General features: G+C 29.5%; 1 protein-coding gene across 1 annotated transcript in view; it reads right to left on the reverse strand.

The window, feature by feature from the left end:
- LOC129962686 (collagen alpha-3(IV) chain-like) overlaps positions 1-27,486 on the reverse strand; it is a 112,458-nt gene that overhangs the window by 16,347 nt on the left and 68,625 nt on the right. Inside the window, exons 18-33 of the mRNA XM_056076599.1 lie at positions 25,095-25,304; positions 24,900-24,997; positions 23,550-23,750; positions 21,490-21,658; positions 19,735-19,845; positions 18,694-18,896; positions 16,314-16,467; positions 15,325-15,438; positions 13,457-13,627; positions 11,864-11,953; positions 9,397-9,558; positions 8,036-8,221; positions 4,729-4,862; positions 3,258-3,384; positions 1,704-1,883; positions 558-611 (exon numbers count right to left, since the gene is read on the reverse strand). Of these exons, the coding sequence (XP_055932574.1) occupies positions 558-611; positions 1,704-1,883; positions 3,258-3,384; positions 4,729-4,862; positions 8,036-8,221; positions 9,397-9,558; positions 11,864-11,953; positions 13,457-13,627; positions 15,325-15,438; positions 16,314-16,467; positions 18,694-18,896; positions 19,735-19,845; positions 21,490-21,658; positions 23,550-23,750; positions 24,900-24,997; positions 25,095-25,304 (2,364 nt within the window). The remainder of the gene's footprint in view (positions 1-557; positions 612-1,703; positions 1,884-3,257; positions 3,385-4,728; positions 4,863-8,035; positions 8,222-9,396; positions 9,559-11,863; positions 11,954-13,456; positions 13,628-15,324; positions 15,439-16,313; positions 16,468-18,693; positions 18,897-19,734; positions 19,846-21,489; positions 21,659-23,549; positions 23,751-24,899; positions 24,998-25,094; positions 25,305-27,486) is intronic.

Consider the following 27,486-nt stretch of genomic DNA (forward strand, 5'->3'; position numbering starts at 1 on the left):
GAAAGACACTACAATGGGAAGTTATTTTTCTAAGTGTAAAATGTTATAAGCATTTAGCTTTGAAAATATTTTTTATACCTAGCAACATCTTATATATTAGATCGTTCAATATATAAAAGAATAGTCATAATTCAATACCATTACGAGTTTATAAATGTAAGTATATCTTTACTGGAGATTCAAACTATGATGAAACGACGCAAATATTTATTGATAAAATCGGTTTTCTTATCGAAAACCTTACTTGTGATAGTATGGAAATATCACGAAAAAAATAATTTAAGCCGAAAGATTAAAAGATTATGTATTTTTATTCAGATACGAAATTGTGGAATAAAATTCAGTGACTGACGTTGCTCAAAAAACTGTGCTTCTGTTATGAAAAAAAATGGTAAGATTTTTTTTTATTATTATTCGTATTAAGTGTAATGTTAATAATTTTTCTCATCATTAATATCCTTTTAATATATCTATTCAATAAAACAGAATAAAAATCAAGACATGCAAATCAAAATAAATTATAGCATTATTTTTCAAAATAACCCAAATGCACTCACCAGAAGAACCAGGAACACCTTCTTCCCCAGGTGGTCCATCTCTACCTCTTGAGCCTGTAAATAAATTTCGATAAAAAATAACGATTAAATCATTAATGATTAGTTGCGGATAAAATAGAAATTTAAATTATGCGGATATCAAATAAAGCAGCAGTTAATTCGACATCCTTAATTAGATATCAGAGAAATAGGATTGCAAATATACTCTGTGGAAATAAGAACTGTAAAAAGGCAGAGTGAGATAGATTACACAATTATATACACCAAAATGTTCTATATAATTTTCTTGCCCTGCTGTTTAGAGACAAATATTCCAATACAAATAATGGTTATGGCTGTTTTTAAGTCAATTTCATAGAAGTGAAACTAAAAAGATAAATTGATTGGAGTATAATTAAAGATTTTATCACACCTAGAAGCTTATATAATGTTAAATATCTTTGTATACATATCATTATCTTTGCTTTCGTTAAACTTTATGTCACATGAATTGCAAATAATTTCATAAAGTATCTTTAAATAGTTTTTTTTTTGTTTGAGTTCAACTTAATGTAAAGTCAGTTGTATACGATTTTGGTAAAATTGTCACATCTCTCTTTATATTATCTTTGTTCCAGACAAATTTAATTTTCCTTGAACGGTAATAAAAAGAGAGTAGTCAAAACACAAAGATCAGAGAATAAAAAATCTTAACATATACATTAAATCTAGAGAACATGCTTAGTATTAATTACTAACTAATTTCGTTTTCTCAAAATGTTTCACCAAAAACTTTTTAATAAGAAACTGCAAATTTTTCTACAATTACTGAAGCTTAACATCTGCTAATTTTATCTATCTATTCTTATTCAGAATTTACAAGAAATCATAGTTCGTTGTTAAATATCTCAATTAATGCATTTGAAGGAGGGTTGGAACTCGAAATAAATTCGGACGGAATAAAAATGTTTGAAGAAGAATTTTTGTTTGGTCATCAACTGAATACATATTTAAAGAAACTTTATTCTTGCATTTAATCTGCTACTTTTCATAACTGAATTGACGCTGATAATGAAATTTATATGCATTATATAAGAAATAATTACAAATGAGTGCATAAGATAGAGATAGCACTTCCATTACCGAATGAAAATATATAAAATGTACCCTTTTCTCCACTGAATCCAGGTTGTCCACGTCTTCCAGGGAATCCTGAATCACCTATTTCTCCTTTTTTACCTGGAAAGCCATTAAAACCGTCATCACCTTTAGGCCCAGGAAGTCCTCTTTCCCCAAAATAACCCGGTTCACCTGGTGGTCCTTTGCTGAATTCAAAAGACGGAATTCCTATGAAGTAAAAGAAACAAAAATGACAAATAAAAGCATTAAAAAACAGTATTAATATATGCTAGAATTTTTAATTTTTTAAAGTTTTCATACTTTCCATACAAATACAGACATCAAAAGAGCAAACATGCTCTCTTCAACTGAATGCTTAAGAATTTTAAAAGCATTAAAAATGTAGTGGTCAGATGAAGTAATCATTTGACTTGCAAACTGGCACTTGTCTAGGCAATAATGGAGTGGAAATTCTATCACTATGAAAACCTTCAATGGGTATATTGAATTATTTCGATTAACAACCAAAGATTTGAAAATTGTTGATATACTTTATGAACACAGAAATTTATTTACAATAATTTTCTTTTTTATTAAAATGCTTTTTTATATAATTTTTTTTTAAAAAAATATATGAATAAAATTAGATTATTTGCAAGCAGAAATGTGTGGGCAATTCTTATGAACCAGTTTCCTATGGGACATTTCTGCCTGATTTCTTCATTATTTAAAGGTTAAAAAAAGTATGGGACGACTGCTGGTTGCTGAAATACTTCTCTAAATTTAAAGTGAATCTTTAAAGTGAAATCTTGAATCAATTTGACTCAAAATGTTTCTATCTTCCATTCTGAAATGAAGATCTTCCGATCTGAACTGAAGATCTTCACTATAAATTCCTGAAGATCTGATCAGAATGGAAGTTTCTATCTTCCATTCTGATCATTGGATCATCAAGTATAGGTAGAACTACTACCTATACTTGATGATCCAATGATTCTCTCGGAATCATGGAATAATTTTCCATGACAGGGGTAGAATTATATTGATTAAAAATAATTTAAAGTGAAGTTATTCAAAAGCTTTTATTTTAAAAGCTATAATGCCATTTAGTAACATAAATATTTCTAATGTTATAAAAATAAATTTATCAACATTTCAAAGAAGAAATACATTTGTTATAATCATTATTCACTCAGTTCATTGATTCTTTATCTGAATTTTATGTAAAAAGAAATGAAATCTAATAATCTTAATACTGTGCATGAAAATATGAACCCTTATTTTCAAGTAGCATTTATCGTATGCTTTTTCTTTCATTGTTATCATTTTTTGTATAATGTTAAAATTTATAAAAATGAAGTGTTGGAATTTATTCTGATATTACAATCAATTTTTAAGACTGTCAAAAATATCAATAGAAAAGCTAGCTTTTTAATGATTTCATGCAAGGAGCATCTATCGAACATTTTGTTCGGAAACTAATTTCTTTATACTTATACTAATCTTAACAGACACGAAACAACATGGAAATGAGATAAAAGAAAAATCTTATTATCCAAATACTAATATACAAATCCACATTAAAAAGGAATAGGAAAATACCTTTAGGGCCGAAGTCTCCTCTTTGCCCTTTCGGTCCAGGACGGCCAGAAAGTCCAGGCAATCCTGGATATCCAGCATCACCCTTTATACCTGGAAGGCCCTGGAAACCTTCCGGCCCTCTATCTCCCTGAAAAATAAATTGGTAAAATGAATACGATGGGCTAAATTTATGTTGGCAAGATAAACAACAAATAACAAGTTTTCAGCACATACTTTGATTTTACTGCATTTCAAGCAATTGCTGCCTGTAGCGGCAAGATCAATGTTTTTTGCAATTTGCAATAACTATTTATATTTGCTATGCATTTTCTTTGGTAATACAATTCTAATTCATAGATTACAATTTTAATTAATATAAAGTTTTTTAATAAATTTTTAAAATTCTTCTAATTTATTGAACAGAAATTTTTAGATTTTTTTTTTCCGTCAAACGACAATACAGTTACATAAGCTCAGAATTTTTCCACGTTCGTTATTTACTGTTTTCTACTTTCCTATTCGGTACGCTGCACTACTTTCATCATGGTTTGGACAAAGAAATCTTGACGAAAAATAAAAATTGGACAATTTTTAAATCACAAAGAATAAAAATCGTTGAAGTACTTTATGACTGTTTCTTTAGATTTTTTCTCTCTGTATATGCAAACTATTTTTATCTACAAGAACGGAGTTGTATAGCACTCATGATTCATTGGTTTAAGTAATAATATCAATGCACTACATCGTACGTAATGTTTAAATATCGTTTGCTATTTACATTTAGAATAATTTGTGCTACTAGAATTATTAGAGCAAGTGTTAAATAAATTGGGTTGAGGGCTTTCAAAAATTTATGACACATTTGTAAATTTTACTTTAATTATTTATTAAATTATTTCTTGCTTTTCTTAAGTTAGAGAATGATTCTCGATTTGAGTAAAATAAACTTGTACGCCACACAGAATGATGTAGACTTATAACTTTTTTTTTCAAATATTCATAGACTATTCTATTAAAAAAGAATTGTGAAGTAGGGATTTATAACGTCTTTTTCATATGAAAATAGTCTTTCTCTTCCCCAACTAAATTTAGTCCAATAAATTTTTAATATACAAAAAGTTTACGTAAAATATTAAAAAAAAAATCTAAATACAGTATAAGGTAGAAAAAGAAAGTACATGCGTATTATGTCACATTTAGTTACATGTTTGGATGAAATGTAACTTAGGATCACTTTGAGGTTATGACATGTTGATTCTATTAATTAATTCTATTGAACTTTAGAAAAAAAAATGTCACAAATTATATTTATTTATTTGATTCATAATTCAATTATTTTCACGGTAATACAATCTAATCTTTCTCTGCAAGCAGTTACTTAACAGGAAATAAAGTCTTAGTTGTAAATAACGACATAAAACAAAAAAAAAATTTAATTGGTAAATAACGACATGGTAAAATAAATAACGAAGAATTTTATCGATTGAATAACCTTAATTCCAGGCGGGCCATAAGGTCCTGTATCCCCTTCCTCTCCTTTAGGACCTGGCAAACCTGGAATTCCTGATGGTCCAGGTATACCATTGGGGCCTGGAAATCCAGGATCTCCTTTTATTCCCGGTGAGCCTGAAAAAACAAATTATTTTTTTTAATTATTTCGCCGGCTTAAAATGAACAAATTGCTATATTATTCGAATTTTTATATTACAACTGCTCTTAGCTTTACAAAAATTCAAAATATAAAGAACTTGGTATATTTAAATGTGTCCGTTTAATACCAAAATACGTTCAGTGTTTACTAACATACTCTTCTAATAAAGTTAGGACAACATAAAAAAGTGGAGGCAATGTTAAGGACTGTTACTATTAGGCATATCAGGTATATTTAACCAACTATCAATGAGCATCATAATTATTGTAATAAAAATGATGAGACTCCAAAATGCGATAATTCAAGTGTTCCCGAATTTTTAAACATTGCGATCCTCTTTTTAGAAACCGAATCTATAGTGACCCACTTCATTGAGTTTTTTCTTTCAATGATGAACAGCATATAATGTGACCCACTTCATTGAGGGTTTTTTTTTTCAATGATGAACAGCATATATTCTTTTAGAGCTAAAAAGGAAATTCTGTGAAGAAAAAAAAAACTTTTTTACTAAGCGTAATAAATGTTTAACCAAATGTTAGCGAATGGCTTCGAAATTAATGAGTGTGCAAACCGAATTGAACTTTAATAGCTGAATAGTGTTTCTGAGTAAGTGAGTACCAGGATCTGAGCTGTATTCATCTGATCCGAGTACATTAGTATCTAAATCAGGGGCCGAGATATTGCATGAAAATGTAACCCCGCGCGCAGACATAGATTGGAGCAGCAGGATACATGACAGATATATTGTAAGTAAAAAAAAAAAAAAAAAAACTGATTTATTTTTATCTGATAAATCATACTAACAAAAAAAAAAACAACTAAAAAAAGTAGAAGGTTTCAGTAACAAAGCATGATTAATAAAAGGAACATTTAAAGGGTGAAGGTTTCGAAATCTATTGAATCTCCGAGTTCATTGGATTCTTCAGCTTTCTTTAGAATGACGGATTCAATTGATGGTGATGTAATTTTTGTTATTTTAAAACGTGAGGGAAAAGTGGGTTCAGAGTATTCATTGCCGGATATGGTTTCGCAAAATGTAGCAAGATGCCAATACAATGCCTGTGTGCTTATGCTTTTTATAAGTAATATTAATTTGAAAATTTGCTGACATAGTCATTGCATATACTCAATCGTATCGGGTAACGTCTTTATATCTTTTCTATTAAATAAACATTTGCATTTATTCGTTATATCTTTCAAGTTTATTTTCACATAGAAAGGATTGGATATTAATTTTCCTACACAACCCTGATTAAATGATCTATGTTTTTTCATGACATTGTACGTCGAATTATAATTATTTCCTTTCACATTTACTTCTTTTTTCCTATTTAAAAAATTAGAAAGAATTCCAACTTCTAATCAGATACATTGTAGTTTGCTAACGATTTAGGATTTCCCCACTCATCTTTATATTATTTTTAAAAATTTGTTTCCACGGTAACGAAAGCAAAAAAATATATTTAATATCTTTGCAATGCTCGTGTGTATAAATGCACGTATATATTATTAAAACAGAAAAAAAATATTTTAAAATATACTTAAATTTATTCATAACATTTGTTACAAATATTATTAAAGTAAAAAGAAACCTAATTTTTAAATTTTATTAAATTAAATTTTAAACTGATGCATAAATGATTTTTATGAAATAATACACTCTGAAGCAACAAAACTTAGATTAATTTTTAATTAAAGTCTAGTTTGCATTTTGAAAAGTATTTTTTTAATGAATACTTAATATTTCTGGGTCCAACAATCTGTCTTAAAGAGTGGTTTTCATCATATGTATCACAATTTACATATAAAATGCCAGTCTATAAATATTACCATGTTAAAAATAACACTTGATAATTATTTTAAGAATGACTGATTATTTTTCGTTCATCTTATAAATCATAATCCAAGTGGTTTCAAGTGTTCATAAGATTTAAAAGTAAATTTATCGTTGCACGATGTGCCTTTTTTCAATTTTCGTAATATATTACTATAATAAAAAAATATGAGCTTTAAAATTTCAGTAATTAAACTTTTTTATGTTTTAAAATAATTTTATCTCATTGCCCTTCTTCATTTTTAATTTTGAAATACCGTAATATCATAAACAAAAAAAAAAGGAATTATTCATTAGTTATATAGATTTCATTTAAAATTGTAACCGGCGCAACAATGAAACTCTTGTCAAAATATTGTCAAAGCATTTTTTCTAGCATTCGATCATATCAATTGTTTTAAAAAAGCGTTTTATCACTTTCAACAAAATTATTCGCTAAGAATTTTTAATTGTGATAAAAAAATGTATAATAATAAAAAATTAAAGAATATATTTCCAAAACGAAGACGTGTCAAAACCAAGTTTGTGTTAGTTTTTCAGAGATATCATTAATTCCCCTAACGCTTTCAGGAAATGATTCAGCAACTTAATCTGTTTAATCCAAAGAAGCATGCCGACGCATGTTTTCGAGCGTCTTGAATGTCTTAAAAATATTGTGTTTTTTTTCAAACGAAAAGGTGTAACCTTTTATTTAAAGAAATGCTGAAGAATTAATGAGTAGATGCATATTCGAAACAAACTAAATCAGTTGAAGATGAAAAGAAATTAAAGATGAAAGTAAATCATATGATTACAAAATGCAGAACATGATGTTTCATTATGCCTTTAGATGACCATTTCAAAGGCTGATTTCAGAAATAACACCAATGAAAGGATGGAACTTCTTCGGAATAACCGCTGATGGCCAAAAATAATGAAGTTTATAGATTTATAATTAGTCAGTTTTAATTGCAGAAAAATGGGACATTTTTTAAAAATTTAAAATCAAGAATGTTTAGCTAAATTTAATTAATAGGGCTGAAGAAATGCACAAAAATCTAGGTTCTTTAAATTTTTTTCACCAGTGTATTTATTGATTTAAATAATATAAAATACAATATCTTACAACATTTAAAGAATTTTTTTAACTGAAAGTATATATTTAAGGATATATCAGGATTATAATGGATATCCTGTAAGTTTAAAACGACGTAGTAAACATAGCACGATAAAAATATATCATTAAAAAATCATAATTTCCTTCGATATTTAGAAAGTCACATTTCAAAGTAGAAAAATAGTTCAAGATTGAAAAAGTTATTTCAACTATTCTACCAGGTCTTCCAGGTGGTCCAGCCATTCCTTTGGGTCCGGGAAATCCACCTGGACCGGGGAAACCGGGAGGTCCTCTTTGTCCTTTCGGTGCAGGAGGACCGGGGTATACAAATCCAGGTCGTCCACGTTCACCTTTGGGTCCAGGCAATCCAGACAATCCAGGAAATCCAGTCGTTCCTTTAGGACCTAAGAATCATAAAATATGCATATTAAGGAACCTTTCCACATTTTTTAAGGTGTATAATTAGTTTTTTTTATGTATTATCTTAGAAATTTGATCTTTTGTTGGGATCTTAAATTACTTTTGATTTGCTAATATCAAAGTATTACCAAACAGATGATCTAAATTTATTAGCTAAAAATTGTTTGATGCAAAATTTTTAATATCTTTTTCATACGTTATACTTTACTGTTTTAATTATTTAAGAATTTATGAGAGTTAATAAAACCCTAAAATTCAAAGCAACGAAAATTATAAGATTTTTTGTTAATCAGTAAAAATGAAGGTAAATAAATTTGCAAAAGTGAAGCAAAGGTATTTGCAATTTTCTCCAATGATTACGGCTTATATTTATATCAGTCATCAACTGAAATTTTTTTCCTTCTGTTTAAAATATCTCATGTAATTTATTAAAGTGGATTTTAAGGATTTAGGTAAATAGTATAAATATTATAACATCCATAATTTAAAAAAAATTAACACGTACCAATATACTTTTCACATGCGTTTGGCCAAAATTTAATTTTATAATGAATTGTGTAAAAAAAATCATCGTTTAATATGAAATGAGAGTAGGAAGTTAATATCAATCAGCTGCCTGTTTTATTCATATTTTTATTTAAAAAAAATCCTGAGGTAGAATAGGGTAGTTCCAGCAAATAAGAAGATTTCTCCTTTTTTATTAGATTATATTCATCGGTACAACAACAGTTTTGCAAAAAATGCAAAATGGATTCTAATAGATGTCTAAGCTCATTACTGACATAAATATATCTTACGTACGAAAGGACACGTTTTATTTTCTGTACAAAGAAAAAGGAATACATCAGTGATTTTTCTATTTACAAAAACTATGCTGTTTTATGACTAATTTTTCGAAAAAATGAGAAACTTTTTTTTTTCTCTTCTTTCAGATATAAGATAACTCATCTCCCCTGTGCTTGATGCATACATTTACAATTTTTGATTATTGTTTAGCACCATAAATCAAGTTTTTTTAAAATATATATATATAGTTATATGCGTTTAATAGACGTAGAAACAAGATTAACTATTAGGATAAAATAAAGAAAATTTAATTTTTTTTGTACGTAACTGTACTTTTTTTAAATTAGAATAATTCAGCGTCAGAAAAATATACCTGGGAAACCAGGTTGTCCTGGTTCTCCTTTCTGACTGTAAAACGATGGTTCTCCCTTAGGTCCAGGTGTCCCTGGGAAACCGGGATCACCAATTTCACCCGGAAATCCTGCTATTCCAGGTCGTCCTGGTAAACCTCTATTTCCAACGTCACCTGCAGCTCCTGTTTTAAATTGGGAAAATTTCAAAGTAAGAAAAAATAAAAAAATAATAACAATTTGAATGCAAAATTTTTTCCACAAGCATTTTATATTTTAAAAATCTTTTTGAAAATCGTATTTAAATTATTTTATTTTTTCTACCAGGTTGTGTAAAGTATGAAGAAAAGTTATGTTAAAAATTATTCTGTAGAATAAATAAATTAATTAGCAATTTGTTTAAAACTATTTTTTTTTTTTGCTTTTCTGTTGTCAAATGTTAACATTCATTCCTAAAGTATTATATTTTCAAAAATATCTTTAAAAAAATTTAATTTTATATTCGCCAATATTTTTTTATTAATATATTAGAAGACGATTTTTTAAGGGAACATATATATATATATTTCCTTCTTTATTTATTTCAAACACGCGCATAACAAAATTGCTGACTCTGTCCTTCCCAAGTCAGGAACGACGAGGTAAAAATCATTAACTCTGCATATCTTTTTTAAAAGATATCTAAGATGCCATTGCTTAAATTGACAAGTGGCAAAGAGGTCCCGATCAGAATCTCATAGTAAAATAACTGAAAGGAAAAATTTCTGTCACTTAGTTCTTGTATCGCGATGTAAACAGACGCCATTTTATCATCGTTTCTCTCTTGTACAAATTATGTTACCTGTGGTGAAATAAATCGAAGTTAAAATTTCAAAAGTTTCTTCTTTATATTATATATATATATATATATATATATATATATATATATATATATGGTATTTCCTACCATCGAGAATGAACAGCAATTATTTTAACCATCAGGAAAGCAAGAACTAAGCATCATACTGAAAACTTCTCATTTTTAAAATAAAGGAATTCAATATTAAAGAAGGGAAGAAAATATTTCAATTTTTTTCGTGCAGCTTGAAAATTTTTTTAATCATAAATGAATATGAAAATTATAAATTTTCTTCCAAATTAAGTATAATTACATATTTGCATGTTAACAGTCTTCTAGGAAGCAGTTAAAAAATGAAATTCTTTCTGGAAATTAGAAACTCTGGAAATAAGAAAATAAAGAAAGACAAAATAAGAAACATTTAATTAAAAATTAGAATCAATAATAATTTCTTATAAACCTGATTTGAATAAAGGATTATAACCTATATCATAGGTTTATAACCTATATCATAGATTATAACCTATATGTGTCACAAGTATTACATCACTCTATTTTTGGCAGTGAAATTTTTACAAAACGTTTTGTTGAACATTCTGTGTTATAATGTAATAAAACACATATCAATTCACAGCGCGACACAAGAGCGAAAAGAGTAAAAAGCGAACGAAATATTTTCCCCCATGATTATATACTGTGAGATTCCGATAAGAATCTCTTTTCTCGTGTCGATTTCGGTAAGGGAGTTATAGGGATCTTTTAAAAAAATGTGTTTAGGTCAACAAATTTTTATCTCTTTACTCTGAGTGTGGGAACTTGTCGAATTCAGCATTTTTACAGAGATTCTATAGCATTAATTAAACAAAAAAAGGTGGAATTGGATCAGGAAATAAGATATCATTTTAGAATATGGGCTAAATTAGGATAAAAATTAAAAATTAGGAAATTAATTAGGATTTAATTTAGATTTGGAGATATCATTATATATATATATATATACCTGTTCGTTGCACCCTCTCCTTAAATTGCGGCTGTAGTGGTGGCTACAGGATAATGTGCTAGATAATTCAATCATAATATTTGCTAATACGCATTATTATCTCTCACATGCAACAATATACATTGCATTTATATTATATTATGATGAAAAGATTTATTTACAAGTATAATTGAATTATTTTAATTTAAAATGCTATTTTCTTTGATTATGAACACAACATTTAGAAGCATATTTTTTCATTTTTTTTAAAAAAGAAAAAAAATTGGGAATTCCGCATGTATGCTATGGCGAAGCCATAAAAACATTTATACAATTTTACAATCTCGAAAATCAACTGTGTTATATTAAATTAAAATTCAAAACTCGGTATTTCGGACCAAGTTGAACTTTGAAATACCTCAATTATTAAATGAGATTTGGCAAGTTTTAACTTGCATGTTTTATAATTAATGTACTAATATATATATACAATTAAATGTATAATATATATACAATTCAATGTATAATATATACACAATTCAATGTATAATATATACACAATTCAATGTATAATATATACACAATTCAATGTATAATATATACACAATTCAATGTATAATATATACACAATTGTATATGCATACATGTGTTTTATATACAAATAAAAATATACCTTTCTGTCCTGGAAATCCAGGTTTTCCTCGCAAACCTGGCGACCCGGGAGCTCCAGGAAATCCAGCATCCCCAATCTCACCTTTAGGCCCTGAAATTTAATAAAAACAGATGTTAAGATCATCACCTTTAAAATTTTCAGATATAATTAAAAAGCATATCTTTATTGTCAAAACATTTGATTTCGAGACTTCCATGACATCCATGTTTTAAATCTCTCTGAATTAAAAAAATAATTTATAATCAAATCTGATTATAAATGAAAATGATAATAACGAAAAGTGCTAAGCAAATAACGTCTGTAATGTTGTCTTTAAGCCTCCGAATAAAAGCTTTCCTTAAACCGAAGTAATCATTTTTAGAATGTTACATATTTATGACATTAATGGGAGTGATCCTCCGAAAGCTTTCTTTTCATATTCCCTAATAAAAAAAGTTAACCTCCTCCGTTCCCTGGCCCAAAAAGTGTGGACACTGAGAGTGCTCAGATTTTTATCTTTAGAGTCTGGTACATGCGAGTTGTGTGCATTAGAGTACAGTGAATAAAACAGAATATGTATTTGAACGGACTTTTTTGTTGACTGATTGACTGACTGAAATCAAAACTTGACATAGAATTGCAATTTTTGTAAGAAGATGACATCTAAATCGTTGCTTTCCAGAGACATTGCGTTTAAAAAAAGGTGACTCACTTTTCGGATTTAGTTCGATATTTACACTTTAAGTGATGAATTTGTGTGCCATAATTGGTGTTATCTGTCTAACTCAAAGCAAGTCTGGGTTATCTTGTTCATAGACAGACAGACATAATTCCAAAAATATATTTTTAGGAGTACAGGGTATCTGAAACATGAAGATTTGTCAAAATCTCGAATTCTAATTTCTTTCCAATTAAAGTACTTCGTATAAATGTTACAAAAAAGGAAAAAGGATTAGAAATTGGATGTAATGCTTTATGTAATTAAATTTGTGAATATATAGTAAAATTTAGAACAAATTTTTCAATAGAGCAAGTTTTTCCCCAACTTTATGCAAATGAGATCCCAAAAGTGCAGCGATTTGGATAAATGAAATTAAGTATGTGGCATTTACGTCTGAATTATAGAGCTACAGGAAAATTTAGATCCTGTAGAGGTAAATGAAAAGAAGCATTGATTAAAACGTTAATTTGATTCTCTTCGGCGATATTTGATACAAAATACAAAATGCAGGGATGGTTTAGTTATATTAACTTTTCGTTTGAAAACCACACAAGAGCTATTTTAGGACGGAACTTCTAATTTTCAGTCTTGCTCAGATGACGAGGATGGTATTTGAACTGGCATCCCCTTCTTGAAATATCAACCCCATACCAATGGGAGAACGGTAGGGCCATAACATCAGATTTAATATTCATCAGAGCACACACATGACTAATCATCAATTTAAGCGGGTTTCAACTTGGAGCCTTCCGGCCCTTACCGTGGGTCAAAGCGGCCAGATCACAAATTGTCCGAATAATGAAAAAGAGTCGAAGGAGAACACACCATTATTTTCTAATTCACAATCTTTATACATATTTTGAATAGCAATTTTTATATCATCAAATTATTACCAGTGAATCCATCTAAACCATATTTTCCAGGTCTACCCGATGGGCCAGGTAATCCTACAGGTCCAGGTGGGCCTCTAACACCATCTAAACCAGATTCGCCCCTTTCGCCTTTCAAGCCAGGATAGCCAGGGCCACCATCAAATCCTCTTTCACCTTTATCACCAGGGAAACCTATGGAATATCAAAAGGAGTTTTTTTTTAATGCTCTAATGAATTATATTTTGATAAATGTTCGGTTTTTTTTTCTATAAGAAATGAATTTTTACTCGCCAAAATATTCAAACTAAATTAACAAGCAGTAATTTCTAATATTATAAAAGGTATATAAGAGATTTAATGCTATGAAATATAATGTAAAAAATAACAATCATTCAATACTTCAATCTTTTTTTCTAAACAGTAGAAATAACAAAAGCTAACGCAACAACAATAATAATTGAAATATGAATTATATACGATAATATTGTTCAAAATATGGAATGAATCATATTAGTTAGGTAACAAAACCTAAGTGATTTAGATTATTTGAATAAATATAATTAATGAAATGATTATTTGAATAAATATAATATAATATGAAATATAATTAATAATAATTTATAAGAATAACCAAAGACAAGCAAATATAGTTTGTTTCATTTACTCATTGAACGCAAATTAAAAGAAAAAAATTTTAGAAGGCCATAAGTACGGCAGGATTCGGATATTTAAATTGCAACCATGCAATAAAGTAAAAATTAAGGGTTTTCTTTAATAGAAACAACTTGCGTAAGAATTATAAACACACACAGATCACAAGATACAGTTTTTATATGATTACTTGATTACATTCCCGAACATGCATATAGCATACGTTTGCCAAGTATATTATCTGAAACTGATGTAAAACTAAGTTTACAACTATTAATTTCTATGAGTACGTCAATTCTAAAATGTGAAAATGCTTAAATAATTGCTTTTTAACTACAATTGAACTAAAATATTTACTTTTAAGTATCGGATATGTTTTTTTAATTTAATGAGCAAGTTTTAATGTCTATTTATTCTATTATATTCTATTCTAATAAATGTAAGAATGCTATTTTAATATGTACTAAAACTACTTATTTTCTCTCTACAAAATCTATCTTTATCCGAATAATTTCTTCCACGCGAACAAATTAAAGTGGTATAAGTAGTAAGAAGGAAATCACACGAATATTAATGGAAATTATTAAATAAATACACAAAAAAAGCAATTTGGGAGTGGGGACAAAAAAGTGAAAAGGGGAGCTAATTTTTTGGATTTCTCTATCGGATAGGTTATTTATTTACTTGACACTAAGTTTTCTATCTGTGTTATTTGTCCAAGCGTAATAATTGAATCTTCGAACAATATTGATCTACAGTAATAAACGTCTCAAAGTTTTATTTTGACTTACATTACTGTTCCGCAATTGGTTTTCACAATCAATATGTGAAGTGGATGTGATGAACAAATAAATTTTTCAAAATTTAGAAGCATAAAATATGCGAAATATCAGTAAGCAAGCAAATATTATACGAAATCTTTAAATACGTTGATTTGGCGAGAATTTACAATAAGGAGATGTTGCCAGTGAATATCAATACGGAGATGTTGCCAGTGAATATCAATAAGGAGATGTTGCCAGTGAATTTTTAAATGCATATAAAATATATGAAATATCAGTAAAGAGAGCTTGACACATGTTACGAAAGTGCTGAAAGCAAAGTTTTAAATTGTAAGATAATTAGTAATTGTTTCAGCTCTAATGTCCCAGTCGACAAGCTGTGATTGCATTCAAGTGAAACTTATTTTTAAAATGAACCAAATAAATCATTTTTTCATATAAAGTATAAATGCTTACCTGGTAATCCCGGTGGACCAGGGAATCCAGGTTCACCTTTGGTTCCTGGTCCAGTATCACCAGGCTCGCCTTTTGGTCCATCTGCACCGTAAAATCCAGGAAGACCTGGCAAACCTAAAACGCATAATGAGTTATAAATTGTTTGAAATACAAAAACTTAATGAATAGAAATAAAATATGAAGATACAGATTTTACACAAATACGATATAGATTTATAAATATAAATTTTATACAAATCCATTATAATGGAATACGAGTTAATTGATTTATGCATGTATATAGGCAAAAGGGGTTCATGCATTGTAAACGAGAGGTTGCTATGGTTTATCCTATGTTGAGAGGTGATGCCTTTTGGCACAGCGTACTTTTACCCCTTGTAGCAAATTTTAAATTATTTAATTGTTATTCAATGAAAAATAACAATTTTTTGATTTAATGCTGGAAAGTTTAATTGAGGAAACCGCTTGTAGACAATCCCTCATTTTTAATTCAAAAATAAAAGGCAAATTGTTTTTGATACTAAAAGAGTAATTGTTTAATGTGCCTGCAACTTGGGCATTTGGTTTATTTCCTTTCCTAATTATTTTTAAAAATTTATTAAGAAAAATAAAAATAGTCTTAAGCATATATTTAACAGACATTTTTGGAACTAATAATTTTCTTTCTAGCCATAAAATATGCAGTTAATGGGAATGCAAATGTTTTTGTAAAATCTTCTAAAATAGAAACCAAACAAGTTTCGGGAATCTACGAAAATGAACGTGACAGACTAAAATTCTTTTTAATTTCTTTAGCAATCTTAATTCAACTCCCAACGTCGAATTTCAAGTCAACTGATTGTTTGTGTTAACAGAGAATTTCCTAATTTTATAAATTTGAAGCATGTGAAAAATAATTGTTTTCAAAGTTTTTATACAGTTAAAATATACAAAATTAATGAAAGAGAGAAAAAAAGTTTATGAAAAGATCAAAAGATACATTTTCTTACCTTTCAAACCTTGATCTCCAGGCGATCCTACTTCTCCAGCAAATCCTGGTCTTCCAGGAAGTCCCAAGTTACCCCTTTCGCCCTTAAGGCCTGGCTGCCCTGGCAATCCTGGATAACCACCGAATAAGTCGTCCCCGGGTTCACCACTGTCCCCCTTGAAAAGGAAAATTCGGTATAACCTAAACTCAAATCTTTAAAGTCACTACAGAATATGACCATTTAATATTAATTTCTAATTCTTCATTTAATAGGTTGGTTGATTGGAGTTTTTTGGCGCAAGAGCCATTTTTCGCCAAGCTGCGCCAAGCATATGGTATCAAATGCTACGAGATTAAAAAGAACCAAACATCATGAGGTCTAATATAAATTAAAGTACGCAAATTCGGATGATATAAAATGTTTTCAAAAAGTTAAAATTTTAAATGCAAGTTTGAGTAAAGATTTTCACTTAAAAATTGTTGAAAAAATTTAATAAATATAAACGATAAAACAGCAAAAGAAAGTGTTCTTCATTTAATAGAAGTTTTGAATTAGATAGACTTTCAATTTTAGATCAAATTTTTTTAAGTCAGAAGTTCTCAACCTGTGGGTGCATGCCCCTTGGAGTGCGAGACGAATTAACTAGAGCTACGTGAAAGTTATCTTGGTTATAGCGGAAAACATGAAACACAAAAGATTTAAATTTTAGAAAAGTCTGCAACTTTGTCTCGTTGAGTGTATGTAAAATGAAAGCTGGTATGCAAATACAAAAACCTATTCACAAAATAAGAAAAAGGTAGGAGTAGATTAAGATATATAAATAGATTAATTATTCGTTGGCATCCATTCACTGCACGATCTTGCAGGAGTCATCCACTCCTTCGAAAAAGTTGATCATAGATACCACTGTTTGTTCAGTCCTGTTTCTGCAGTTCTTTTCGGTTAGGATTATACAAAAAGATTCTGAATTTTTTCAAAGTTTTTTTGTTTTTACTTTTCGCTATTTAATTAAAAGTAGGAATGAGTAATGGATAATCATGTCAAATAATTATTAGTTTTCGCCACAAATTAATGATAGGTTATTTGAATGCTGTTTTCAGTTATACTGGAATGTCATTAAATCCAAAATACCTTTTAAACTTATAATATTTAAAATAATTTTTACTAAAGTCCGTAACATGATTAATAAAACTTTATAAAGAGCAGTCTGAATGATGCAATAATAGGGGATATTCACAAATAAAAACATGACGTAAGGAGTAAAGCAGTAAGAAAAATTTGGGTACCGTTGCTTTAGCTTACAGCAGTAAATGAATGTTTAAAGACAAAAATAAGACGACTCAAAATTCAGAGATAGTAGTATCAATACAAGGGACAGTAATATTAATATTTCTCGTTAAAGAAAGTAGAATGAAAAAACAAATACAACTGTAAAAAAAATATGCAATACAAAAGTACAAATATAAGAATTTTCTATTAGAAATGTTATTTGGGTGAATTGGAGGAATATGAAAACAGAGAAATAGCATGCCAATAATAGATGAAAAATGCATATTTGGCTATAACTCCCACTCCCAAGCAGATGTTTACTTTCAGCTTCACAACTGTTCAAAATTATGTGTACGCTTAACAGTATGGTTCACAGATTGAGAAGCCTTTCGAAAACTCTTGCCATTTCCCGGACGTTGTCCTGGGATCTTCGAAAGCTATCAATAATTGTGCACTCTAAGCCAATGTCAGTCGTTTCAGTATTCATTAAATGTGTGTTTTCTGTATATATTCGAAACTTCTCTGTCATTTGCTGAAACTCCACTACAAAGGTGGCGATCAGCTCCTTTCAGCTCATTTGGTTATTTCGTCTAGCCATAACTTTATCTGATTTTGGCTTGTTTTTGTGTTTCCTTGACGATAAATTTTGATATTTAGGATTCGTAAAGCAAACGAATGAGAAAGTATAAACAAAATTTGATACAACGATAATAGGGACATTTTAAAGACAGTTTTTACTTTGTGCAAACACATCCGTTTATTATTTTAGTAAACACAATACTTTTTTAGAGCAGTGGTTTTTAAACAAAATAATTAGTTTCGTCTAGTGATGGTTTTGCAGTGATTTATTAAAAAATATTTATAATATCTAGTGAATACAACAAATAATAACACAACATTGAACTGTTTTCTTATGAATTTATAAATTAATTAAATTAGCTTTGATTGATAATTGAGTTTTGCTCCAGAAAGAGTTAGGAAAAAGAAACTGATTTTTATACATGATACTGAGCTTCATGTGAACATTCAATTAAAGGATTTCATACCATAAAAGTTCACAATAATATAAAAAAAATATTCGAAATTATATTTTAATGTTAAAAAAAAAACAGAAAAAATTTTCGAATCTCACTTTTATACCAGGTAATCCATACTGGCCATTTTCTCCGCGAGGCCCTTTAGGTCCTGGTGGTCCGTCAATTCCAGCGGCTCCTGGTATTCCCGGATAACCCTTTAGACCTTCTGGCCCTCTTACTATCACACCTGGGAAACCTGCATCTCCTTTTGGACCTTTTGACCCTGGAAATCCTGGTCTGCCATCTATTCCTGGTGTTCCTAGAATGCAAAAATTTGAAAAAGTATTAATAATACGAGTAAACCATACTGTCCATATAAGTTCAGGAAATTATTTAAACTAATATTAATTTCAAAAAGCGCTTTTACATGACTTACATATGGATAATAAAGTTAATTCAATAAATGAACTATGTATGCTATTATATTAATAATATTCCATTTCCTAAACTGTGTTTGTTCAATGCAGGAAAATCGCTGTTACAATAGTTCACAAGACTTGTAAGAAGTTGAAATATGAATGGGACAATAAATATCTATTATTACCTTATATATGAACTACACAAAGTGAAAGCATTGTGATATTAAACATTTTAAGCTTGAAATTTTGATGAATTTGTACGTTATTGACCTCTCTAAATATCTGATTTTTTGCATTATGTTGGTCTATCTTTTTTTTAACTTCATGTCTATCCTTCTGTAGAACAAACGCTGCTTGAAAAACGCAGTGATTTAAACAAATTAAATCGAATATGTAGTTTTTACACCAAAATTATAGATTTTTATCAGATTTCAGACTCAGGGAAATTCTATCCATTCGTTGTCTTGTGAGAACACAAATTCAAAAATACCAAACACTTAAAGAATGAAATATGGAATGCAGTTTTATCATTAAGAGTGAATATCTATATTAAATTTTGGCTCAAATCCATCCAAATAATTGACTGTCTATTCATTTGGATGCATGATAACTCCAACATTGACTGAATAACAAAACAGAATTAAAAAGTTATTTGCTTATTAAACAGGAGTCAACGGCATAAAAGAAGAATTTTTACATTTTAAAATAAAAAAAGAAATAGTTTTACTGAAAACAAACCTTCTTTTCCTGGTCTCCCTGGTATTCCCGGAAGACCACGTTCACCAGGTGGTCCAATATATCCTTTTACCCATGTAACATTTCGGGCATCAAAAGCATCTCCAGGATCACCTATTAAAGAAGAAACTCTTTTATTTCTTCTTTAATTTTTTTGTAATAATCAAAGAATAATGAGATGTGGAATTCTATCAAATAATCATAATGTTCATATTCATGTGTTAATTTAGCTAAACAATAGATTGAAGCAAGATGGAAAATAAGTATCGTCTTTCTTGTATATAGTGGGCACCATTAAATTGGATCACGGATTAATGTTATCGTTTACTTTATATTAATATGAAACACTGGTTCTATTCAATGTTTATCTATCTATCTATATATATATATATATGTTAAACATGTGTTATCATATTTGAAGTAAAGAACTGACATTCATTTTTAACTATAATTAACGATTGACATAAGTGGAATTTTTTGCTCCACTTGTAAGGAAACATCTGGGAGTAATTTTTACCAAGGGATGAGATGTCACATTCTTTTGTCTGGTATAAAATGATCTGAATTGATTTAAATGGATGGCTACGCTACAAAATCTGGATTGAAATCTATTGAATAATCATAAGCCAATATTGTGATTAGGTAAAGAAAACAAAATGAATGAAAAAAAGGACTGATTCCAGAGTTAAAGACAATATTGAAATTCTGAATTAAAACCTGAAACTTTTACTAAAATGGAACTATGTGGTGCAACTTAAAATTTCCCGGCTTTTTTTTTGTAAAATTTTGAAAAACTGTGAGAAAGACGTATTAACTTACGTAAAACATTATTCTGTACTATTTCGACATTCCGACATCCTTTATTTTTTTATTTTACCATCCTGTTTTGTTATTTTATACATTTATATTAAAGATTTAATTAATACAAATTACTTTTTTTTCTTTCAGTTTGCATTTTATTGGATTTCAGGAATATCGACAGTTAATTATAACATTCACAATTTTAAAAATCCCAGAATGCGAGGACTTAGGTTGAATCCTAAGGGCCATCACTGGTCACGGTATAATACCCCCTGGCAGGTACGTCCCATCATCGGTAGGGAGTAGCCGATCTCACAAAATATCAGCACTCAAACCAGGAGGTAAGAACCAACCACTATTCTGGAAGTTTCTCATCCTCATATCTGAAGTGCTCCTGGTGGGATCTAATATTACATAAAAAGCCTACAAGTGTTTTCTTGTACTTTATTAAATTCTTTGAGAGAATTTTTGTAGATTTCTTTATAGTCATATTCATTAAAAATCTCACCAAAAACTTAGTATCAAAACATCGATTAAACAGCAAAGTCAATCCAAGTGTCTATATTAATTTTACGCACGGAAATTGGTTTTCATCAAAGAGAAAAGCATTGCTTAGAGATGCTTATTAATGGACTATATTAACCAACGAAAGTTATTTTTCAGTTAGCAATGTTTATCAGTTTGACTGAAGCTGTTTATGTTATAAGTGTCCAAAGCGTAGGAGACGAAGCCATGAAATGCAAACATTACCCAGACGGAGTCTTGAATAGACAATGTCATGAAAATAATCATTGCGAAAACACTCCTCTAGTGGTAATAAAAACGCATGCGTATATACATATGTGCGTTCGTCAGTTGGTACATTAAAGGCATATCATTGGATCTGCAATTACCAAATTTTGTATAAATTATCATTTGAAGAAGTTTTTAACATCGATTAGAAGTTGGCTCGCAAACCTTTTTTCCCTTTTGGTCCATTAAAGCCACGCCGGCCGGAATATCCCCTTTCTCCTTTCCGTCCTGGAAAACCATAAGATGTGTCGCCTTGTTCTCCTTTGTGACCTTCTTCCCCTGGTGTTCCGGGTATTCCTTCAAAACCTGGGTATCCTGGATCTCCGTCGTCTCCCTATGTGAGTACAAGTTTTAAATATATAGGCATTGTTTCTACCATAATTTAATTTCTTATGGCCAAAACATTAGAAAAATCATTCAATATAAGCGTATAATACAGAATGTCCGATCTAAACACGGCCCTATTAGCTAACGTCTGAACAATTGGAAGTACATAAATAAAGCTAACATATAGCATAACGCTATATAATCTAACATATTGCAAATTGTAAAAGTGCCTTTAAAGGCTTAAAGAAATTGTATTTCGTAATGTTTGAATTAATAAATGGGCTGCTACCAAAATTACGTTACCGAAATTTTTATAAAGGCAGCTGCTTCTTTAATCATGTATATAGTAAAATATTCTTGATAGACTAACATTTAAAACAAAAAAAAATTTACTCTTCTGCGAATTAAATTGATCAAGTTATGAAACTCTAAATATCATTATCTTTTATACATTTAGATCATTTCCATGGCCTATACAAAGAAAATTATTCAATCAATGTACAGCTTTTCTTTAGGGCAGCTACTGAATGGTCTAAAATAACGAAATTCAAAACTTCATAACATGGTCAGTTTTGGTTGCATTATAGTGGGATTTTTTAAAAAAATGTATAGAGTGTCAAGAATGTTTACTAAATATTTCAAGTACAATCATCGGGCTGTATAAAAGATTAAATAACGTAACTTTTTCAACACTTCATTTACAATTCAAATAGCATAAAATATACTTCATGTTATTTAAAACATTTTTCCAATTGAAAGTATAGGTATATTCTCTAATGGTTTAAAATTTAATTACTGGAAAACTCACATACAATTTCTGGTATATGAATACTTTTAATAAAATTGTTGAGATAAGCTGATTAAAGCCTGTTAACCCTTTAAAGGCCATTTTTTTCTAGTCATACTATATTAAAATATTTTTAGGTTTCAAATTATAATAAGAAAAGGGATTCATTTAGCTAATTAGATAAATTTAATTTGATTAATTAATGATTTTGGTTAATTAATAATTAAGTAGCAAATCAAGACACGTCATTTTGTCTGAGATAAAGAACTGAAGCATCTAAGTTTCTGACTTACTAAAAAAATGTGTCAGAACTTATGTCAACCTACATAATTTCATACAAAGATTCATAAATTTGGTGGGAAGCATACTTCCCACGGCCCTAGAAAGGGTTAAAGTAGGTATTTCATTTCTTTATATATGTTCTTGAAATTTTATAGGTAAAAAATATTAACATTCAAGAAAAAAATATGAATAAATAAATAATGACGTAACGTTTAAAGTTTTTCCTCCTGATTCTGATATGAATTTGAAAAAGAAAATCAAGGAAATATAGCAATGTCATAGAAGCATGCTATTACTTAATTGGTAATATAACTTCAAAAAATTAATAATCTGTAATGTGTGCTATACGAAAAACAGGAATATAATCAAAGCTTTTATCACACAATGTAATTTAATGATGTAAGAATATATCTTATAATGATGTAAAAATAAATCTTTATATATTCTTTTTTTTTCAGAAATTCATTTTATAAAAATAAATAGCATATAATATATAATTTAAATTTTTTTCTAAAGTTTCCCAATTTTTAATCCAAAAATTAATTTATTTTCTTATAACAAAATGAATTATTTGTTCTCAGTTAAGAAACTTTATAATTCCTATCGGCATAAAGTTCCATTGCATTTTCTTTATTTTTTGCGCAAAACAAAAACTAAAAAGAATATAAAAATATTATATTTTTTGGTCTGGTCTGGTCAATCGTGTTGAAACAATACAAAACAGCAACTCTGCTTCAGTTAATCAGCAAATAAGCCACTAGATATCAATAAAAAGAAATAAGAAAATGTGGGTTATTTTCAGAGATATCGTATCTGCCTGAAGCCTTACCGGTTCTCCTTTTCTTCCTTGAAATCCTGGAAAGCCATCTTCTCCTCGAAGTCCCGGTGCTCCATCGAATCCGGGTGCGCCCTGGTATCCTTGATCCCCGGCTAGCCCTTTGCGACCTTTCGTTCCTGGGGGTAGTATCAAATCTCCGGGTTCACCTGGAAATCCTGGAGATCCCTCACTGCCATCTAAGCCTCTAAGACCCTATCAAAATGAAAAAGGTTATTCTAACAAACATCTTATAGGAAGTCAGCTATAAAGATTGCTATAACTTTTCAAAAATGGTTATGGCTCATTCATGGCTTCAATCATTGTAACGATGGAATTGAAACTACCTCTGTAATTATTCATTCCATTTATCGTAATTGTTCATCGATTTTTGAAATAATAATTTGACCCTCGGGTATTACAACTGCTTTCTTGGATATTCTTCAAATTTGTGATAGTAATTTTTATTTCACCAATCCAGTCCAGGAAGCTGTAAGTGATTTAATTTAAGCGACATTTAAACAATAAATTTTGCCTAATTTTATCTTTAAAACTACTTTAATAAAATTGTTACCATAAATTGTAGTAAAATTAGTTTTCTTTCACAGAATTTATTTTGTTAATATAGTGTAAGAATTATAAGTATTTTATATTAAATATTTGAATGATGATATTTAAATGTAAATACTTGCTCTCTAATTGCAGAAACGAAGCACCGCATCTAAAAAAAAATTCCATAAATCACAATTATATCGTTGTAAATTTTACAAATTAAATATTAATTTCTAATTTTACAGACTAAGTATGTAATAGAATTAAAGTAACGATACCGTCACAACCTACGTAGTGGCCAATCTCTAATTCGACTGATGGCAGTTTAGATTCATTAACTAGAATCCCTGAGAGTTTTCTGTCTTTTCATAGAATACCCCTATTATTTGCAAATATGGATATATCAACTACAAATTATTTGTAAAAAAAGCATTCTAACAAGTCTGTGAAAGTTAAAATCTTACATAGGGCCTGTGACAATCGAACCCGGATCTGGGGCCAAGTACTAGGTTACACGCTCCCCCACCCCCCGCCTTCAAATACTCACTGCTCCTCCTTGTGAATTATGACTATGATGACTAATCAGCGGACGAGGTCTTTCTCCAATTTCCAGGTCACGTCACATATTATTGCAAAAATCTGATTCCCAGTCAATTTCTGTGATTTCGATTGGTGCAATTTCATCAAATGTGTTTTATCTTAAGAGAAAACAGATGTGAAAACGATACATTGCATTGCATTGATAGCCCAGAAGATTTTGCAGCTCTCCCTACCCCCCATGTAAATCTGTCTATAAACACAATAAGGGCTTACAGGTGCCCCTTTAAATCCAGGTATTCCAGGGAAACCAGGTTTTCCTTTCGGTCCAGATGGGCCGCGGTATCCAGGATAGCCATGGGGACCTCTTTGACCTGAAATGAAAAGACATTGGTGAGAATCCGATATCATAGAATTATTTTAAAGAAATGGATGCAAATCGAATACAAGAATTCTTCCTTTTTTTGTTACCTGGTCTTCCATCATCCCCTCTATCACCCTTGACCCCTGGATATCCTGGTCTGCACACTCCGCAGTCATCTCCCTTCGGTCCTCTCGCTCCAGGGTAGCCATCACGCCCTGGTAGACCAGCATCACCAGGCTCTCCCGGAAATCCGGGCCTACCAGGTTCACCTGGCGGTCCAACAATACGCTGTCCATAGCCAGGATAGCCCTTGTCACCTAAAATGAAGTGCGTTATTATCGAATGAAGGAATACATATTAAAAAATTCTAGGGATTTAATTAACAAATAAGGGGGGGAAACAGCATAGAGATGAAAAATTGGATACTTTATATCTACTTCAGGAAATTTCTGAATACAAAAATTCTCTTTCCGGTTATTAAAATTTTAAATTAAAATCTGGAAATCAGCATTTGACATACACAAGTTAAAACTTTATTTGAAAGATTATTAAGAAGCACATATTTATTTACTGGCTCTAATTTGAGATCTACAACTCCAAATGCTTTACATAGAATTTATAAGTATGTCTTACACATGTTTGAGGGTAATAATTAAAATAAATTACCAAGAATTAATTAAAAATAAATTTCGAAGAACGCATCCTATTTACCTAATATGTAAATAGGACCTAATATGTGCACCACATATCTTACATAATATGTGCGCCTTATAAATTTTTTAAAGCAACTTTTTACTATTTGCTACTTAAAGGATTAAATGGATGGTTTAGTAATTTTTATATTTTCTAGCTCCAAAATTGAATAGTGACATTCTCGAAGCACAGGTAAGCTAATTAATGGGAAAATGCATTATAACCTCTCGTATTGACATTTTAACACAATTCTGATTATCGTGTCAAAATTCTAAAAAATAATGAATAAAATAATTAGTATAGAGGAATGATAAAACATTAATTCGTTTGATGAATATCCTGGATTGAAGGTGAAAAATACTCATATTGGTACAAAACCAAGTAGCCTTAACTCTTATCCAACTTTGGGTTTCTTTAATATGCCTTTATTGTGTTTTGTTTATTTGGCTTGCTCCACTCTAAGATCGATTCATGGTTTTAAGTTCCTTGACAGTTAATTCAAGATTAGAAACTCATTTATTTAAACAATTGCATTTTAGTAAAATCTGGGCCCAATCCCAGTATATTTTTAAAAAAAAAACATTAAGAAGCCTGATTTTATCTGTAAACTATTTCAATAAATGTATTGCAGTAAATTAAAACCATGCAAGTTCCCACTCTAGAATATAATAACACATTTTGGTAATTATTTTAAAAGTGCGAATGAATTATTGTCCTCTTTTTAAAATATTTAATGGATGATATTTAAATGTAATCAGACTGACTACTCCAACCCGCCCGATGACACACGGAGAAACTTGAAAGACCGGACCGCCGCAACAGCAGCACTGGTGGGAATTGTGGTTGAGTCCTAAGCGTCATCACCGGTCACGGTATAACCCTTCCCTAAGGAAGAACGTTCCTTCATCGATGGGAGGTATCCACCACCACCCTTTCGTATACCCAAGTGGGAAGAACCAATCACCATGCCGGAAGCTTCTCATGCTCAATTACGAGGTGCCCCTCTTGGGACGATATTTAAATGTAAATATTTGGTCTTTAACAGCAATTGTGTGTCGCTTTTTCTGAATGGTGATAAAGTTTTGGAAATTGTAGCAATTATACTTTTCCCTGCAAAAATTTGAGTTTGAAATAAACAAAAGATTTTGATTAGCAACCATGGTTTTTCATTTTTTTCTTTAGATATTAAATTATTATTCGAAGTATGCATATAAAGAAATTTGGAAGACGATTAGATTTAATATACAGAAAAGGATGTGTACAATAGAAAACAGATTATTCGATAAATATTACTAAAATGTTAAATAATATGCTTTTGAAAGCGATTTTTCACACAAAATGTTCATATTTATTCTCGTTTAATGCGAGTAAATAATATTTTACTTTTTTGTGCACCATTTATACAATCGTTAAGCAAGATCATCCTTTCCATCAATATACAATTTGTGTAATTACATTTTTTTGATGCTTTTTATTATTTTTTTGATGTGTTCAAACATTTTATAAATCGGAAAATTCATTCAGAAATTTCAAAAACCCCGAAAAGAATATAATCTAAAATTCTGTTAACATCAATATGCATAAAATCTAAAATTCTGTGAACATCAATATGCATATAATTAAAATTCTGTTAACATCAATATGCATATAATCTAAAATTCTGTGAACATCAATATGCATATAATTAAAATTCTGTTAACATCAATATGCATATAATCTAAAATTCTGTTAACATCAATATGCATATAATCTAAAATTCTGTTAACATCAATATGCATATAATCTAAAATTCTGTGAACATCAATA

The sequence above is a fragment of the Argiope bruennichi genome, chromosome 3 (assembly GCF_947563725.1).
Source record: "Argiope bruennichi chromosome 3, qqArgBrue1.1, whole genome shotgun sequence".
Classification (NCBI taxonomy): domain Eukaryota; kingdom Metazoa; phylum Arthropoda; class Arachnida; order Araneae; family Araneidae; genus Argiope; species Argiope bruennichi.